Below are 15,979 nucleotides of genomic sequence, written 5' to 3'. Positions count from 1 at the left end.
TTAGGGTTTTGCTTTTGATGAGTTGCTTTTTGTTTAATTTCTCCCCCTTTTTGACATCATCAGACATGGTTAACTTCTCCTTTTTCTGAAACATTCTTTAATTTCTCCCTCTTTAGAGTTAATCACAGATGTTTGCTCCCCCTTAATACAGCAATTATTAACAGCAAACAACAACAAAGAGAAGACAATATTTCAACAAGGAGAATATATATAATCAAAATATGATCAACATCATTACAAAAGGTAGAAATATAAGTAAAAGATGATTCCATTAAAATCATAATTGTTTCAATACATAGTTCATATTATAATAATCAACCAGCTAAATGTCAATACATGACCCCAAAATACAAATCCTAGAACAAGACACTAACACCTAGGATCTAGTAATGATCAAGACAAGTCAAGGATCAGAGTCATCAGATATGAGATGAGAAGCTGATGGATCAGAAGTGCGTTCTCTACCCCATCTGCCTATGGCACGAGCAGGAGAGCGAGATGAACTGGGTGGCTGAGTACGCTGAGAGGCTAAGGACTGAACAGAAAGGGTGAGTCTGATGGAATCAAGTACATTCAGTGCTCTGGAAACAGATTGAAGTAGAGCAGTGAACTGAGTGGTTGCATACTCACTCGATCCTCGGATCTCTTTCCTCAGTAACTCATATCCACCCTCTAGTGCTCCTCTGAGCCTGCCAGCCTCTGCAGTGAGGTCTGTGACCTCAATAGTTGACTCCTATGGCTTGGGATGGGCCAATGCAAGGACTTGCTCTTGCAAGTCAAGAACTCTGCCAGTCAGTCTCCAGACTGTGTCTTCAAGTTGCTGAATCCGGATGGACTGATCTGATATCATCTGAAACATAGTGGAGATGTGGGGAGTAATGGTCTGATCAGAAGAGGTGGCTCCTGGTGCAAAAGAAGTACTACTCCACTGACTAGAGAGCAAAGAAGCCACACGCTGTGATATATGCTCGATCTGATCGTCAGCCAGTCTGAACTCTGAATGAGGTGCTCTGCTCTCTGGCTGATACACTGGTGTGGGCATCCTAGTAAACTCTGAAGGGCCAGCCTCTGTATCAGGAATGAACTGGATAACTGGTGATGCTGCCCTGAAGTCATGTACAGGAGAAGATGGACCTTCTTCTTCTACTCTGCCTTCAGTTCTGTCTTCAGCTCTCTCTTCAGAGCCCTTGATCCAACCACCATCAGTCTTTGTAAATCTCATTCGGTGCAGGCTGTGTTGGTTGAAAGTGTCCACATGAGATAGCTTGGTAGGTGCCTCCCCCTCACAGCTAACTCCAAACCTTCTAAATACTCTAGTAAGGGCCATACCATAAGGCAAGTGTGCCTTGGATCTGTTCAAAGTTTCTCTTATGGCCTCTATCATAAGTGCAGGGAGGTTCAGGGGGGTCTGAGTGATGACATGAAACATAATACATACATCTCTGCTGGAAAGTAAGTCATGCCTACCACTCCTAGGAAAGAAGAGCTTTGTTACCATCTGATGCAGGATCCTCATCTCAATGGACAAAATCTTTGCTTCCAATTTGTTTAAACTTCCTGAATAAGTTTCTCCTAGAATAATTCTGATTCCCTCTTCTTTTACTGGGAGTTCCATATAAGAGTAACCCTCACTAGGCAAATCAAGAATTTCTCCCAATATCCTAGAATCCAAGCAGATATCAATTCCCTTGACTGTTGAAGTTACTAACCCATTTCCATAATGTAGGTTCTGGTAGAATTCTCTAACTAGGTCAACATAGGTGACTTCCTTAAGGGAGCAGTAGAGTTTCCATCCTTGGTTTTTAATCTTAGTTGCAAAAGTAAAGCCCTCTTTTTCAAAGAACCGAAAATCTATATTCTTTTCGGTTTCAACTTTTCTATCAGAAAGAGAATTCTTACTGGGGCTTAGGAAGGATTGAGGGAGACCTTGATCAGATACTGAAGCTGGAGTAGGAGCTGTTGAAGACTGACCAGCTTGCCTTTTCTTTCGGACAATTTCTTCAGGCTCACGGATTGACTTTCTTCTTTGGGGAAGCTTCATCTTTGGAGCCATATTCACTTCAATAGCAGGGCAAGGAGACTTGAGTTGAGTGGAGGAGGGATCACAAGAGAGTGAAGAGGGATTTTGGTGGAGTAAAGAAGTGGATTTGGGAAGATCGGTGAAGTGCTAGGGCATGTTCCAACCGCGCCAAACAATGCGAGAAAGCACAAAAAATCCCTTTCCAAGGAGGCGATTTTTGGTGGAGAGGAGGAGGGAGTAATGCCTTGAACTAGTTCCTTGGATTTGGAGCAAAAGGAATTGGAGAGGATGGCTTTTGGAGGGAAGAAGATGAGAAGATGAGTCGTCTCACGAACAGGGTTCCAGTATATAAACCATGAGCCGGTGGGAAGTTTGAGGAAATAACAAGTTTGCCATTGAGTCGACTCATGGGGGTCGACTCATGAAGTTCAGAAATTCAAAAAAAATATGAATAAATTCCAGAAAAATTCAAAATTTTAGGAGAAGGAGTTTTGCTCAAGGATAAGTTTTTAGAATGATAAATTTGAGCTTTTGGGACCAGGATAGATGTTGGAAATTGAGCTCTAAGAGTTTTTGACATCAATTCTTTGGAAATTGAGAAATTTTAGGCATATGGATCTAGAATTCCTAGATTTCTCCTAATTTCACAGAATCTATCCTCACTAAGGGCCTTTGTAAAGATATCAGCTAATTGATTTTCAGTACAAACATATTCAAGAATTATATTTTTGTTTTGAACATGTTCTCTTATAAAATGATGTCTTATTTCAATATGTTTAGATCTTGAGTGTTGAATTGAATTTTTAGATAGATTTATGGCACTTGTGTTGTCACATCTTATTGGTGTTTCATTAAGTTTGATTCCAAAGTCTTCGAGTTGTTGCTTAATCCATAAGATTTGAGCACAACAACTTCCGACTGCAATGTATTCGGCCTCAGCCGTAGACAGTGCCATCGAATTTTGTTTCTTGCTAAACCATGAGATTAGGTTAACTCCAAGAAATTGGCAAGTTCCACTTGTGCTTTTTCTATCTAATTTACATCCATCAAAATCAGCATCTGAATATCCTAATAAATCAATTTGTGAGTCCTTAGAGTACCATAACCCTAGAGTTTGAGTACCATTTAAGTATCTAAGGATTCTTTTAACAGTATTCAAATGAGATTCTTTAGGATTAGATTGATATCTAGCACATAAGCAAACACTAAACATGATATCAGGCCTACTTGCAGTTAAATATAATAATGAGCCAATCATACCTCTATAGTATTTTAAGTCTACACATTTACCTTCATCATCCTTGTCAAGCTTACATGAGGGACTCATTGGTGTGCCAATTGGTTTGCAGTTCTCTATTCCAAAAGAAGTTCCTTGGTGTACTTGCTTTGGGTGATGGAGATTCCCTCTTTTGATTGTTTGATTTGGAGTCCGAGGAAGAAGGTGAGTTCTCCCATCATGCTCATCTCGAACTCCCCCTGCATAAGCTTAGCAAAGTCTTGACAAAGGGATTCATTAGTAGACCCAAAAATTATGTCATCAACATAAATTTGTATAACTAGCATATCATTTTGATTTCTTTTAATAAATAGGGTTGTATCTACATTACCTCTTGTAAAACCATTATTTAGTAGAAATTTGCTTAGCCTTTCATACCATGCTCTAGGTGCTTGTTTTAATCCATATAAAGCTTTATTTAATCTAAAGATATGATTAGGAAAAGCATGATTTTCAAATCCAGGGGGTTGTTCTACATATACTTCTTCAGCGATATATCCATTTAAAAATACACTTTTAACATCCATTTGAAATAATTTGAATTTCATAAAGCAAGCATATGCAAGTAGAAGTCTAATAGCTTCTAATCTAGCAACAGGTGCAAAAGTTTCATCAAAATCAATTCCTTCTTCTTGATTATATCCCTTAGCAACCAGTCTTGCTTTATTTCTAATTACATTTCCATGCTCATCTAATTTGTTTCTAAAGACCCATTTTGTGCCAATTATTGAATAATTTTTAGGTCTTGATACTAAGATCCAAACATTATTTCTTTCAAATTGATTAAGTTCCTCTTGCATTGCATTAATCCAATTATGATCATTTTCAACTTCTTCAAAAGTTTTAGGTTCAAGATGGGATACAAAAGCACAATGATTAACTACATCTCTAAGTGAAGAACGGGTTTTTACCCCATGCATAAGATCACCAATAATTAACTCCTTAGGGTGGTTGTGAACATACCTCCATTCCTTGGGTAGGTCATTTGTACCTTGAGGTTGTTCTTGAATTTCTTCACCTTTCTCATCTTGTTTGTCTTCTTGATCCTTGTCTTCTGGAATTGCTGAATCTTTCAGAGTGATTTCCTTCATACCTTCTATTAGTGGATCTGCATCATCAACATCCTCATTCTTCCTTGAAGGAAGATCGTTAGATTCATCAAAAACAACATGTACGGACTCCTCAACTACTAAAGTTCTTTTGTTGAAAACTCTAAATGTTTTACTAGTGGAGGAGTAATCTAGAAAGATTGCTTCATCTGATTTTGCATCAAATTTATCAAGTTTTTTTTTGCCATTATTTAATACAAAATATCGGCAACCAAAAATATGAAAATACGCAATATTTGGTTTTCTTCCTTTCCAAAGCTCATAGGGGGTTTTCTTTAAAATTTGTCTAATCAAAGCATGATTTAAAATGTAACATGCTGTGTTAATTGCTTCCGCCCAAAAATATCTTGGAAGGTTGCTTTCACAGAGTATGGTACGGGCCATTTCTTCTAAGGTTCTATTTTTCCTTTCAACTACCCCATTTTGTTGGGGTGTCCTAGGAGCAGAGAAGTTTTGGCCAATTCCATTTTCATCACAAAAATTTTCAAAATCTTGATTTTTAAATTCAGTTCCATGATCACTTCTAATATTTTGAATTGAAAACCCTTTTTCATTAGTGACTTTTCGATGAAATTTAGTGAAAGTATGAAAAGTTTCATTTTTGTGTGCTAAAAAAAAAACTCAAGTAAAACGAGAGTAATCATCTATAATTACAAAGCCATATCATTTTTCTCCTAGACTAGTGGTTCTAGTTGGTCCAAATAAGTCCATATGTAAGAGCTCTAAAGGTCTAGAAGTTAAAACAGTATTTTTGGATTTAAATGAAACTCTAGTTTGTTTATCTAATTGGCATGCATTACAGATTCTATCCTTTTCAAAATTCAATTTTGGCAAACCGAGAACTAATTCCTTTTTAATTAATTTTAAAAGAGAATGCATGCTAATATGTGCAAGTCTACGATGCCACAGCCAACTAGTTTCATTAACTTTAGCATTCAAGGATACTAGGCATTGCATGTCTAATTTGGCTAATTCATTCAAATCTACCATGTAAACATTGCCATGCCTATGTCCTATAAATTTAATGCCATCGTTAATAGGACTAGTCACAATGCAAACAGATGATTCAAAAACTACTTTATACCCTTTATCACAGAATTGACTAATGCTAAGTAAGTTATGCTTTAAACCTTTACCTAGTAAAACATTCTCAATATATTTGGAGGGAGTGATACCAATGTTACCTATCCCGATGATCTTTCCTTTGTCATTATCTCCAAAGGTGACCATCCCTCCATCCTTAGCATCAAGCGTGATGAATTGTGATTCATCACCAGTCATGTGTCTCGAGCATCCACTGTCAAGATACCATTTCCTGTTTCCTTCTTGGGATGCTAGACACACCTGCAAGCAAAGGTCAAGTTTCTGTCTTAGGTACCCAAGCTTTCTTGGGTCCTTTTAGGTTAGTCAAAATGGTTCCTTTTGGAACCCATATTTTCTTTGTGTTTGCATATTTGTTAATAAGACATGTGTACGATTTATGTCCTATTCTTCCACATTTGAAACAAGTAATATTTGTAGACTTGTTACTTGAATAATTTTCATAAATATTCTTCAGAAATTTTTGTTTCTTCAGGGGTTTATAGCCAAGTCCAGCCTTATCATATATAGCTTTCTGATTATCAAGGATCATATTTAGTTTGTTTGAACTTAAGGTGAACTTATCTACTATAGGTTTCAGCTTGTTAATTTCATTCTTTAAGTTTTGATTTTCTTGAATCAAGGTGGATTTTTTAATTGAAAGGTTTTCAGCTTGTTTCACTAAGGACTGATTTTCCAATTTCAGTTCTTTGTTTTTCTTCCCTAGTTTCTTTAATTCATCAATTGAATCATAGAAAGCTTCATGCAATTCTTCAAAAGTAAATTCACTAGTGGATTCAGAAGTTACCTCATTTTCGTGTGCCATCAGGCACAGGTTGGCTTGTTCTGTTGAGGTTTTCTCGTCGGAGCTTGAGTCATCACTCGCACTCCAGGTCGCCATCATTGCTTTCTTTTTGAACTTTTTGGGACCTTTCTTCAGTTGTGGACATTCGGATCTGAAATGTCCCGGCTTCTTGCACTCGTAGCATATAAGGGGTTGATCTTTCTCTTTCTCTTTGCTTTGTTCCCTTTTGTGAACTTCTTTCTCATCCCCTGTTTCCTTTTTCTTAGAAACTTCTTAAATTTCCGGGTGATGAGTGCCATCTCTTCATCCTGTTCTTCATCTTCAGAGTCATCCATTTCATAATCAGGCGAAGCTGTGGATTTGAGGGCAATGGTTCTTTTCTTTTTGACTTCATCCTCTTGATGTTGCTTTATGCTAAGTTCATGAGTCATCAAGGATCCAAGAAGCTCTTCTAGAGGTAGAGTGTTCAAGTCCTTTGCTTCTTGGATGGCAGTCACCTTGGCTTTCCAAGTTCTAGGCAATGACCTGAGAATCTTCCTTACAAGCTCACTGTTAGTATAAGATTTGCCAAGACTCTTCAAACCATTAATTATATCAGTAAAATGAGTAAACATAGCAGTTATGGACTCATCATGCTTCATTTTAAACAATTCATATTTATGTACAAGCATGTTTATTTTAGACTCTTTTACTTGATTTGTTCCCTCATGGGTTACTTCTAACCTATCCCATATTTCTTTAGCAGATGCACAAGTAGAAATGCGATTAAATTCACTTGCATCTAGTGCACAATAAAGAACATTCATAGCTTTGGCATTTAATTGTGCCAATTTCTTGTCAACCTCATCCCATTCTTTCTCGGATTTGGTTGACTCCTCACCATCTATAATTTTGGTGGGTATGTGAGGATCGTTCACTATGATACTCCACATATCATAGTCGAGTGCTTGTATGAATATCTTCATCCGAGCTTTCCAATAGGTGTAATTAGACCCATTGAAAAGTGGAGGTCGGTTTGTAGATTGCCCCTCGGCTAGAGAAGTACCGACATGGGTTGCCATAGATCTTTGGCTCTTTGATTGTTAGATCAAAGAAGGGCTAGAGCACCGGGCTCTGATACCACTTGTTGTCCAGCTATGCAACCCAAGAGGGGGGGTGAATTGGGTTTCTAAAAATTTCAGGCTTAATTAATTACTTATGATGAACAAAACAAAGACTTTAATTCAATATTAATTACCAAAGGCAGGAATGCAAGGATATAATAAAGAAATAAAGAGAAACAATAAAGCACACCACAAACATAAGGATTTATAGTGGTTCGATGCCAACCTTGCACCTACATCCACTCCCCAAGCTCCTACTTGGGAATTTCAATCCACTATACTTGTATTCAACCCGAATACAAAACGTCGGAAACTCCGACACTAGCTATCCCAAGCTAGTCTACTTATTTTTCGGGTACAAGTCAACCCAAAACACTCCGATTTCAGGTTTGGATCAACCTTCCCTTGTTTTGGAAATCTTCCAAAAATAAGAACAAATACTCACAAAGAGTAAAATAGCTTAAAGCACAAATTAATACAATAACAGCTCCTTAAATGAGCGAATATAATAATAAAAATACTTTACTCAAATGAAGAAACCCTTTTTGGATTTTTCAAGGTGGATGAACGCTTGAATGAACGCTTGAGAAGAAGATGATCTTTGATTGAGAACTTCTTGAAGACTTTGAAAGATCTCTTGATCAAGGTTGAACAATATGCTTGAAAGATCCTCTCTTTGAATGCTCTTGCTTTTCTCTTTCACAATCTCTCTTGTATATTGTGGATCCTCTCTCTTTTTCTTTTGGATATTTCGTTGATCTCAGGCTTTCTCGTGTAGATTTTTGGATCCTTTTGTATATAGGTTTTATCTCTTTTTTTTATCTGCAATTTCTTTCACCATTTGAAATATTTTATAGCAATAAGAAACAAGAGAAAACATATTAGGCAGAAAAAGAGCCGTTAGAGCATTTTTAAGAAGCATAAAAGGCAATTAAAACGAGCAAAAAAATAGCCGTTGCTGACATTTTCCACCGCAGGGGTCGACTCATGAGTCGACTCATGCTTCAGGAGTCGACTCATGAGTCGACTTCTGTTGCAACAGCCAGAAAATGAGTTTCTGCAACTTTTGGCCTAAAACTGCAGGGGTCGACTCATGGGGGTCGACTCATGCCTGGGGGTTGACTCATGAGGGTCGACTCACAGGGTGTGCCAACAAAAAATCTGCGTGCCAATCAGCTCATTGTGCCATGAGTTGACTCACGGGTCGACTCATGATTTTCAAACATGCATAACTTTCAAAATACAAGTCCAAAATCAATAAAATTTTTACCATTGGATCACAAATCTTTTGTTCTACCAAATGATACTATCAAATCAGGATTTTAGCAAAATTACGATTTTGCCCCTGAAGAGCATAAAGACTTTTTCAATTTAAAAATATTTGTATCCCTTCAATCTGCTTTGTAATCATCAAAATCAATCTAGGAGCAACACAGGGCTTCTCCGACTCCCGACCTTATGTGGCATCTCTCTGAACCCCCTCCGACCGTCCGAGCTTTTGGACTTCTCCGATAATGAGCTTATCCATCCATCTACCGTACCGTTCCAAAGGCTCTCTAGGCCTCACTGTCAGCCGACCTTCTACAGTGATCAACTATTCTCCGAACTCCTTCCGGACTTCATCAATATTCGAGCTTCTTCGACAATGAGGTTTCTACAGAGATCAGACTCCATTCGAGTTTCTACGGCGGTCGACCGCCTTCAAGATTCTAACCAGACTCCTGTGAGAGCCGAACTTATACTACGAGCGGTCTACTCCAGACTTCTACAGCGGACGGTCTACTCTGAACTCCTACAGCGAACAGTTTACTCTGAACTCCTACAGCGGGCGATCTTTTCCGAACTCCTACAGCGAACGGTCTATTCCGGATCTCTACTGTAAGCAAATTCTATTCGAGCCCCTACTGTGAACACATCTTTTTCGAACTTCCATTATAGGTAGACCTCAACCGAGCTTCTTCGTAGCCGGATCCCAGACGAGTTTCTACAGCGGGACAGGACCTACCGGTCAGATCACTATTTCGAGCTCCCACGACAACCGATCCTCGATCAAGCTTCTACAATAAGCGATCTCCTTTCAGCCTTCTGCAAGAACCAGACCTCGACCGAACTTCCATAGCGGATGGATATCAGACGAGCTTCTACGATGGACGGACTCCGACAGCTGGATTCTTACAACGATCGATCACCTCCGACGTCAGCCGAACCTCCCCAGTGCCATCCGAAGTCCATCGCCGGCCGACCCTCCGTCAGATCCTTCATGAAACCGAACTTCTCCGGTGGATCATCTTCAGACGAGCTTTCACATCAGATGAATTCCAGATGGACTTCTCTAGCAATCGGATTCCTATCGGGCTTCACCAACAAAAAGTCTCCGTCCGAGCTTCTACAGCGGATGACTCCCACCTATAGTATCAACGCCTAAGGTATCCGACAATAGTAGACTCGTTAGCAGCTTCAGAGACATCCGAGCTTCTCCCAGATCGATGAGATAGAGAGCCATTCCGCTCCATCAGATGTCCCAGTCGAGCTCCAACCGACAGATCCGAACTCTCCGATAAGTCACGATAATGGCCACTACCCTGCTCCACTCCCTGCAACGGATTCCGCATGGCTCCACTACTCTCTGGCAAGTCGCGACAACGGACACCACTCTACCCTCCGTAACAAACTCCACATGGCTCTGAACGACCCCTGACGCCACTACTCTCCGTAACAAACTCCAGGCGGCTCTGAACAGCCCACTACCAGGCGGTTACAGACGTCGCTGTCAATTAGTTACGCACTCCGTCTATAAAAAGGGATCCCTAGATACGTTTTTCTCTAAGCTCAAAAACTCTATCTCAAAACTCTGCTAAAATTTTCACTTGAGCACTCCATTTCTGTTGAGGCAGAGTACTGACTTGAGTGTCGGAGGGTCTTGCCGGAGCACCCCTAACTCTGGTTTAGACTTTTCTTGCAGGTCCCGACGGCGGCCGCGGTCATCGACTCCAGCAACTCCAGCTTCGGTGGAATTCTGCACCAACAAAACCTATATGAGAAGTCCCAATACATAGTCAATGTGGGCTAGAGGATGCTATAGCACAAGCCCTTTTGAGTTATCTATAGGCTGATCATGGTGTTTTTGATTGAATTTGATTTGATGTGGATTGTTAGCCAAGAAGGATGTAGAGTTTAAACAGAGAGAGTATGAGAGGACCTATGCTCGATCGTGTGTTAGTCCTATATTAGTTATATAATGAGCCAAACTTCATCCAAAAAAGCTAGTCATAAAGTATTATTTAGATTATTTGATCCTATATAAGTATCTAAGATTTACTAAATGTATATATAGATGGGTGTAATAAACACGCATCTACTCATGGTCATCCTAAATGAGCTCATACTTCAATATCCTCGATCCATAGGACCATGTACTAGGTCCTCCCCGATACTATTTATAACAATTTAACACTAAACACACATCTATATGGTCCTCCAATAAGTATCCTTGTAAGTTATGCACTAGATAGATCTTACGTACTTATATAGAGCTAAAAAATCAAAATAACTTTCTAACATACCTTTTTGGATGAGGTTTTGAGTTATTATAAATATTATGAGAGCGGATCCAACTCATGACCTATGTAGATTAGGAGATACTGCTATATGAACCTTTTTAAGATGTTTATGATTGGATTAGATTAGATTTGTATCCATAGCCAAGAGATAATAGGATGGCTTCATCTTGGAGTATATGAGAGCCCATATTGGTATATATTTAGTCCTATATCACTGGTATATAATGGAGATCTTGGATAGTTATACAAAATCAAAGAACCATTTGAGATGTAGCTGGCTAATTTGGGTGAGGTTGTAAGTTGTAAAGTAGATCTTATCTACCATATAGTTCCCTAGATTCCAATAATATTGCTCCTAAAAATTGCAGCAAACCAAATTAGCCTTGCCTTGTCGTAAGAGAACCATCCTATCCGTACCAACTGACACAATTGATTTTTTAGTCCATATAAATACTTATATAGGAGCCCACTTACCGGAATTCCCTCCGATCATTCAAAATTTAATGAAAAAGATAGGTGGAGTGGACGAAGAGTGGAGGTTAATAGACACCAACCATAAGAGCGGGGTAGCAAGAATCAACGGCCTCTTAATATGACCAGGACTCTAAGGGGAAGCTTGTCGCGGGATATGCTAAACGGGTCGACATCAAATCCAACACAGGCGTAATGGAGTGGGGACCAAGCGGGCAAGTCCTGCCCTCCACTACTAACGTAGACATTCTCCTCCGTTCTTTTTTATCTCCCACACTTCCTTTAGCATTATACCACCATCCCGACATATCTAATCAGATCAAGAGTCTCCTATCATTCCTTTAGCCTATTACCCTCCTGGCTCAGAAACTTGAAATAACCCCGCTAAACGCATTCACACGTCTATTTAACGTCTGCCAGTCTATCCTCCGATCATGGGGACGGGGAAGACGCCAAACAACTACACCGCTGTCGCTATCATCATCAAATAGATAAGGTTTTAAGGTTCGGTCTTTTCCCTTCCCTCAAACTGGTATCGTGTACTTAAAAAAGTAAAGTTCTGGTTCAGTTTCACACTATCGTTTTTCTCCTTTACCTTCGCATATCTTTGCATATAATTATCTCTTTTTATTTATTTATATCCTCATAAAACAACTCAAAAAGTGGATGAAAAAAGAAAATAAAACACACACAAAGCAGACAAAGAAGAAAGAGGAAGAGCTCTTGAGATTGAATAACACATCATTTTACATCATCATCTTTCAATAAGAACCACGTCGGTCCGAATCGGATTCGGTATCCTTTTTCCACAGGTTTGGGGATAGCCTCTCTTTTCTTTTTCCGAACCCAGCCTATGCTGCCGTCTTTTGACGCCTCTAGTCTCTCGGGATATACTTTACATCAGAGACCCAGTAGAATGTAGTAAACCAGCGTAAAGGGCAGCGCAATCAGCATCCCGAATATAACCCTACAGCATCATGCAAATATCACAAAACGAACCAATTTCAAACACAAAAGAAAAAAGAAAAAAAAAAAGAATTAGTGAGATTCCAGTGAGATATACAGCTCTCTGTACTCACGCAGTGCTGAGGATATCAGGATGCAGATTGTACTCCTTTGCAAAGACGAAGGGGACAATTCCTTGGGGGAGTGCTGCCTGTCCAGTTCCAGAGTAAAGGAGAAGTTTACATCAAATAAAAACAAAAAAAAGAGTAAAGGAGAACTTGGGATAGATAAGCTAAAGAGATAGGATACTATTACTGTCAGGAGAGAGAGGGAACTGAAGCTAGTGAGTGATCAGAGGGGGGACATTGTGCTGGATTCGGTGTCAGATGGGGAGTGCGAAAAGGGATGGGATGGGGAAGATTGACCTGCACAATGGCGATGTGGAGGAGGACGCCTCGGAGACCCACGACGATGGAAGCGGCGGCCATGACAGCTGGGCCTGCGAAGAATCTCACAGCCATGGCAAAAGCTGCAACCGAATTCCCACATGCTATGATCCTTGGCTGCAACGCCATAAACAGACCTGGCCCCCCGACCCACCCACACCCGCAGCACAGCCAAAAGACATCCCCACTCAGCCTACTTTAATATTAATTAATAAAGAAAGACAGTCACAGCAAACTGAGCTAATTAATTATAAAAATACAAAATAAAAACAGAAAAAGATAAGGTGCGCACAGAGCACAGTAATTTATTTTAATAATTATTAACAAAAAGAAGATACAAGAGCTAGCTAAGATAAGTTAAGCTTGACAAAGGAAAGGAGCACATCGATACTGACCAAGGCTGAACATAGCCATGCCAAGGCCTGCGTCCGACAGTATGGAGATGGACTGCGATATAATGGCGGGCATCTGAACATGCCATCTGCAATACCAGCAAGAGCAAAAGTGAGACATACTATGGATGGAATTTTTTCAGAAACAAAAAAAAAAGGAAAAAAGATGCACCAATTTGATGAATATAACTAGTTTGGCAGTTAGGATTTGGTTTACCTGAAGGAGACGAGGGCCCAGGTGATGCCGATGAGGCTGGAGTAGGTGTTGGGGTTGCGGATGAGCTTCCGCCACACCATGATGAGGATCAGCCTCGTCATGACGCTGGCCGGGGGCAACACCGTGCCTCTCCCTCCTCCTTTGGTGCTCTCATGCATCTTCTCGTCGCCACCTCCCTCATGCGCACCATCTCTCTCCATCATTCCCCTATTTCCGAAGCTGAAGTCCTCTCGCTCCATGTAATCATCCCTCTCCTTGCGCCCATCCACCACTGGAATAACTCGATCCAAGAAGCTCAATATTTTTATCAAGCTAAGAAAGCTGAACTATATGCATAGAAAAAACATGGACTAAACGTAGAGTACCTTTGCCTGGAGAAACCGTCATTCTAACTTCTTTGGCAGCCAAAGGATCCGTCGCCGGCAAACCGTACTCCTGGTTGTTACCAAACACATCGGAGACGGGAGACGCACTGGAGCTCCATACAAACATGTGGAGATCTTTCGTCCCTCCGTCCTCCGCTTTCAACAAATGGGACTGCCCGTTAGCCTTCTTGCCGCCCATCGGTGCAGCTCTTGGACCGCCTGTCGCCGCCGTCGAAAACACGGAGGGATTCGGCGCCGGGTAGTGGGGCGTCCCGGCGGTCACCGGCATCTGGTAGTGGAAGCGGGCCTTGGCACCTGCGCCGGCCGCGTTCGCGCCAGCTGCGGCGGTGCCGTGCTCTTCCTCAAAGCTGGACGGCCTCGGCGTCGTCGGCCCCCTCACTGCTCCAGTCGGCATCGCGCCGTAGGCATCCGATGCACCGAAATTGGAGCTCCTGCCGACCATGGAGTAGAAGTCGGTGTGGTTGAAGCTGGAGCCTCTCGGCGTCGGGTTGCGGGACGACTGAAGCGAGTAAATCTCGGCGTTGGTGAGGTTGGAAGGGCGAGGGGTGGCGGTGGAGAACCCCTGGGACCTCCTGGAGTAGACGTCCGACCGGGAGGCGTTGGACCGCCGGACAGTGACGTGGAGCTTGCCGTCCTCTTTGATCTCTGCCTCGGTCTCGAGCGCGTCGCGGCGCCCGTCGAGCGACACGACGTCGGAGTCGACGGTGATGGAGGCGATGGAGCCGGCGGTGTCGGGGAACTGCTCGGTGATGAGCAGCTTGGCGCCGCGGTACTCGAACATGAAGAGCATGAGAGTGTACCAGATGATGCATTGGAGGACGACGATCTGGACCATGAGGCTGCCGGAGTCGCCGCCGTACATACCCTTGAGGAGGGGGATGCCCATGACAAGAGTGTTGGGGAGGGTGGAGAGGGAGAAGAGAGTTATAGTCCACTCGAGGCAGCCTCGGCGGCTGACATTGCTCCACACCGTCAGGATCGCCAGCACCATCAGCTTCTGGAGCGTGTCGGCGGCGATGAACCGCAGGTTCATCTTGTAAGGATCGTTGGTGGAGATGAAGTGGAAGGAGAGCAGCGGCACCGCGAACAGCGCCACGAAGCGGTTGATGCCCGAGCACTGGTCCGGGGAGAAAATTTTCCACCACTTCACCGAGCCATAGGCCAGGATCATGGCCACGTAGAGCGGCACGACAGCCGTCATGACGTTGTAGAAATCCGACAGGGTTATCATTTTCTTAGGTTTTCTTTCTTGTCCTCCTCCTCCTCCTTCTTCTTCCACTAATTTGCTGGTCTCGCTTCTGCTGCGAAGACGCCACTACTGACTGAAGAAGAAGGGAAGGAGTGGATGGAGAGAAGGTAGGAATTAAAAGGAGGGAAGGGGAGGAGGGGGGGCAGAGGTGGTGGGGAAACGAGAGGGGAGAAGGCTGGGATTTAGGACATCGAGGAGCATGTGTTTTGGTTTTGTTTTGTGTAGCGAATGGTAAGCAGCGCCCGGCAGAGCGGTCTATTAGAGCTTCGAGAGTAGCGCACGAGCTCCCAGTCTCCCAAGCATGGACCCTCCCCTCCCCTCTCTTTCTTTATTTTCCCTTTCCCAACAGATGAAGCCCACTTTGGACTTTCCCTTGTTTCCTTCCTCCATCCTCCTTTATCCCCACTCTCTGGTTTGAGATTTTTTTTGCAGCTATTGCAGGATTTTGCCTCCCTGCCGGGCTCTTAGCGAGAGGGCAGATGAAGAGAGATAGTGATCAAAGGATCTCAGCCTGGGGAGGGTTCTTTTGAAGTCCCACTCCAAGGCTGTGCCCTTTTATTTAATTAATTTAAATTTTACGTTAATTTCTGCTTTATTTCTCGACTGTCGTTTTACATTTTTTTTTTTTTTTGGGTAAAGGTCGTTTTAAATCTTTGAGGCCACTAAATTTAAAAGGAGAAGGGGACACGGGAACTGCTGATTGGAACTTGGGTGGGTGGCGGTGGTGCTGCTGGGCTGGATGCCCGGGGGTGAGGTGACGCGTCATTTGCTAATCCTTATCTTAAGAAAAAAAAAAAAAATTCTAGTAACGAATATAAATTAAAAATAATAAAAGAAATTAAATTGTTATACCGATTGTCGGACTTGAGGTTTTTGTTAACGATTTTGAAGGGGCAGGTAAAATCCGGAGGGGAGCAACA

At 41.9% G+C, this 15,979-nt stretch overlaps 1 protein-coding gene across 2 annotated transcripts; it reads right to left on the bottom strand.

Annotated features, from left to right (window-relative positions):
* Window positions 1–12,128: 12,128 nt before the first annotated feature.
* Window positions 12,129–15,410, bottom strand: LOC105035393 (probable auxin efflux carrier component 1c). 2 transcript variants are annotated; one of them, XM_010910942.4, is made up of 6 exons: window positions 13,790–15,410; window positions 13,425–13,695; window positions 13,211–13,296; window positions 12,795–12,952; window positions 12,504–12,580; window positions 12,129–12,391 (listed from the first exon to the last, which is right to left on the bottom strand). In XM_010910942.4, the coding sequence occupies exons 1-6, from the start codon at window positions 15,039–15,041 to the stop codon at window positions 12,325–12,327; spliced, it is 1,911 nt and encodes a 636-aa protein (XP_010909244.1). In that variant the 5' UTR covers window positions 15,042–15,410; the 3' UTR covers window positions 12,129–12,324. The 2 variants fall into 2 exon arrangements, with proteins under 2 accessions (XP_010909244.1, XP_010909245.1); XM_010910943.4 differs by having other exon boundaries at window positions 12,252–12,391; window positions 12,488–12,580; window positions 13,790–15,299.
* Window positions 15,411–15,979: the final 569 nt, after the last annotated feature.

The sequence above is a fragment of the Elaeis guineensis genome, chromosome 3, assembly GCF_000442705.2.
Source record: "Elaeis guineensis isolate ETL-2024a chromosome 3, EG11, whole genome shotgun sequence".
Classification (NCBI taxonomy): Eukaryota; Viridiplantae; Streptophyta; class Magnoliopsida; order Arecales; family Arecaceae; genus Elaeis; species Elaeis guineensis.
This window is presented reverse-complemented; position numbering and strand designations above follow the sequence as displayed.

What these genes read in the sequence shown, in the direction of transcription:
- LOC105035393 (XM_010910942.4), bottom strand. Translation starts at nt 15,041, where the DNA reads ATGATAACCCTGTCGGATTTCTACAACGTCATGACGGCTGTCGTGCCG. An exon ending in CATGGCTATGTTCAGCCTTG is followed by an intron (nt 12,953 to 13,210) that starts GTCAGTATCGAT and finishes TCGGGGGGCCAG; the next exon opens with GTCTGTTTATGGCGTTGCAG. An exon ending in CCTGATATCCTCAGCACTGC is followed by an intron (nt 12,392 to 12,503) that starts GTGAGTACAGAG and finishes ATGATGCTGTAG; the next exon opens with GGTTATATTCGGGATGCTGA.